The sequence below is a fragment of the Octodon degus genome, unplaced genomic scaffold (genome assembly GCF_000260255.1).
Source record: "Octodon degus isolate 3935 unplaced genomic scaffold, OctDeg1.0 scaffold00141, whole genome shotgun sequence".
NCBI classification, from domain to species: Eukaryota; Metazoa; Chordata; class Mammalia; order Rodentia; family Octodontidae; genus Octodon; species Octodon degus.
The window spans coordinates 362,452-364,945 of NW_004524717.1; the positions used below are offsets into that span (position 1 = coordinate 362,452).

Below are 2,494 nucleotides of genomic sequence, written 5' to 3' on the forward strand. Positions count from 1 at the left end.
TTTTAGACAAGTTTGTAATCCAATATTTTAAAGTTTTTATAGTTTTGTTTTCTAATGTGTTAAATATTGAATAGATATGTCACACATATGATAAGAGTAATAATGAGGAACTGGAATTGAAAGTTTTGTGACCTGCTGTAGCTATTGTATAGATGTATTGTGTAGATAAAACCCCCGAAAGTTATTCACTTGAAAGTTGTATATTTATATACCCCGTGAAAACAATGGCAACTCAGTCTTCTGTCTGTTACTGATGGAGTAGGGAGTACAGGTAATTTGGAAATATTTATCAAGGGCTTTAACAATGTACATATCATTTATCTAAATTATTGGAATTCTTTAAGAACACAAGAGATTTATACTAACTTTCTAAAAGAATGTTCATTGAAGAGAAAAAAGAGGTAATTGCTATGCAGATAAGGAAACAATGGATATTTTCAAGCTGTGAAAGATGTTTCACAATGATATTTAAGTAACAAAATTCGGGCAAATATATAACACAGGATCCCATCATGTAGAAATACTAAGGTATCACAAAAGTAAATTGAGAGAGGAAAAAGGGTTGAAGGGAGGAGAGGGGAATAATAAAAAAAGAATTAAAATGTGCTATGTATAGGTACAAATTCCTTGTAATAAATGTGATCAATATGCATGACAAACATGTACTAAAGTTGTTTAAAGGATTGTAATCTGAGTGGTAGGATGATGAGCCCTTCTGTTGTGCAATTTTGTTTTCCCACATTTATAAAAATTGTATATTATAGTAGGTAACACTTACTGAGTTTCTTACTACATACTAAGTTTATTTATGATCACTTTTCAATTAAGCCTCACAAATAATTTTATAAATAAACAGAATGAGTCTTGGTTTTATAAATCTTGGCTATTTTGCCTAATGGGTTTTTAAAAAAAAGGTACAACTACTGTAAAATTTGGAGAGCTGGAAGAGTTGTGATTGGTCATAATTATTCAATATGCTGTTTATGTGGGAGAAGGAGGGGGAAGCATTGAGATGTGTCATGTGCATGTACTAATTCTCCACAGTGAATGCAATCATTATGTACTGCACACATGTACTAATAAGATATGCTGTTTACGCAATACAAAAGGTTTGCATCTCGCAAAATACAAAGAACAACATTACCCATGAATTTTGATTAAGGACTCCCCACTACCACCACACACACACACACACACACACACACCCGGGGCCAGGAAGATAGCTCAGCGGCATAAGCACCTGGCTGGCAAGTGCAAGGCCCTAGATTTGATCCCCAGTACAAAAAAAAAAAAAAAAAAAAAAAGCCAACAAAAAAGGACACCCCCCCATGTCTTTTAAAACAAAATTTAAATACCTATGGCCAAAAAATGCAAATGGTTTATCCTGGGCCATTGGCACCAAAGCACAAGCAATTTCATCAACAATCTCATAGATGTCAGTCGCAAAAGGTTCTTCAAGCCGACTTTCTCTTCCAGCGAATCTTACAGAGTACACTGGGGAATGGGAGACACAATGAACAACAAATGAGACACTGTGATTATACATGCCTCCTAAATGACATGACATGAACAATTTCAGAGATGCAGAATAATGGTCAAGTCTGGCGAAGTAAAAGCTTCAAAATTACATTTGACACAGGGTCTCACTATGCAGCTCAGACTTGCTGTGATCCTCTTGCTTTCCGCCTCCCCAGCTGGGATTGCAGGTGTGCACCGCCACGCCAGGTCTCGGTGCCCAGCTCAGTGCGCCCAGGGGCAGGGCCAGCATGGCATGTGTTGCAGAGGCTTGGACCCAAGTCGCTGCTTTTGCCTAAGCAGGGACTTAGTCTGCTGAGCTAGCTCACCAGGCCTATAAAAGCTTCAAAGTTTGCGGGCAAGAAAAGTAACATCATAAAAAAACAAAACTAAATACCTGAAAACACTTCAACTCCAAAATATCTAGAAATGATAGGGGAAACATGCATATAATTAGCTATCTAGTTTAGCTCCTAATAAGGAGAACTCTTAGAAAAGGGGGTGGGGGAAAGAAGTAATTGTAACTTTCAGAAGCAAGTACATATATGAATGGGTACCCATGCCAGCTATTAACTATATAAGAAAAATAAAACAACTGTGTTTTTCTTTTCTTGAGACAGGGTTTCACTATGCAGTTCAGGCTGGCCTTGAGCTTACTTTGTGGCCCAGGCTGGTCTTAAACTAGCAGCAATCCTCTTGCCTTAGCCTCCAGAGTGCTGGTGTTACAGGCATGCACCACCACTCCTGGAAAAACCTCTGTTTTTAAGAATGATCATGACAGCCAGGAAACAAGGTAGTGGAGTTTGTTAAATTTGGGATTTAGGGCCAACCAGACAGCTCAGCAGATTAAAGTGCCTGTTTAGGCAGACTGGGCTCAATCCTGGTGTGCTGTGCTGGCCCCGCCCCCAGGATATGCTGAGACAGGGACAGACTGGGTGTGGTGGCATGTGCCTGTAGTCCCAGCGCTTGGGAGGCTGAA

The 2,494-nt window shown here is 39.0% G+C and overlaps 1 protein-coding gene across 1 annotated transcript in view; it reads right to left on the reverse strand.

Moving 5' to 3' along the window:
- Positions 1 to 2,494, reverse strand: part of Olah (oleoyl-ACP hydrolase) — a 38,545-nt gene that overhangs the window by 7,106 nt on the left and 28,945 nt on the right. The window contains exon 3 of the mRNA XM_023701795.1: positions 1,356 to 1,494. Within this exon, the coding sequence (XP_023557563.1) occupies positions 1,356 to 1,494 (139 nt within the window). The remainder of the gene's footprint in view (positions 1 to 1,355; positions 1,495 to 2,494) is intronic.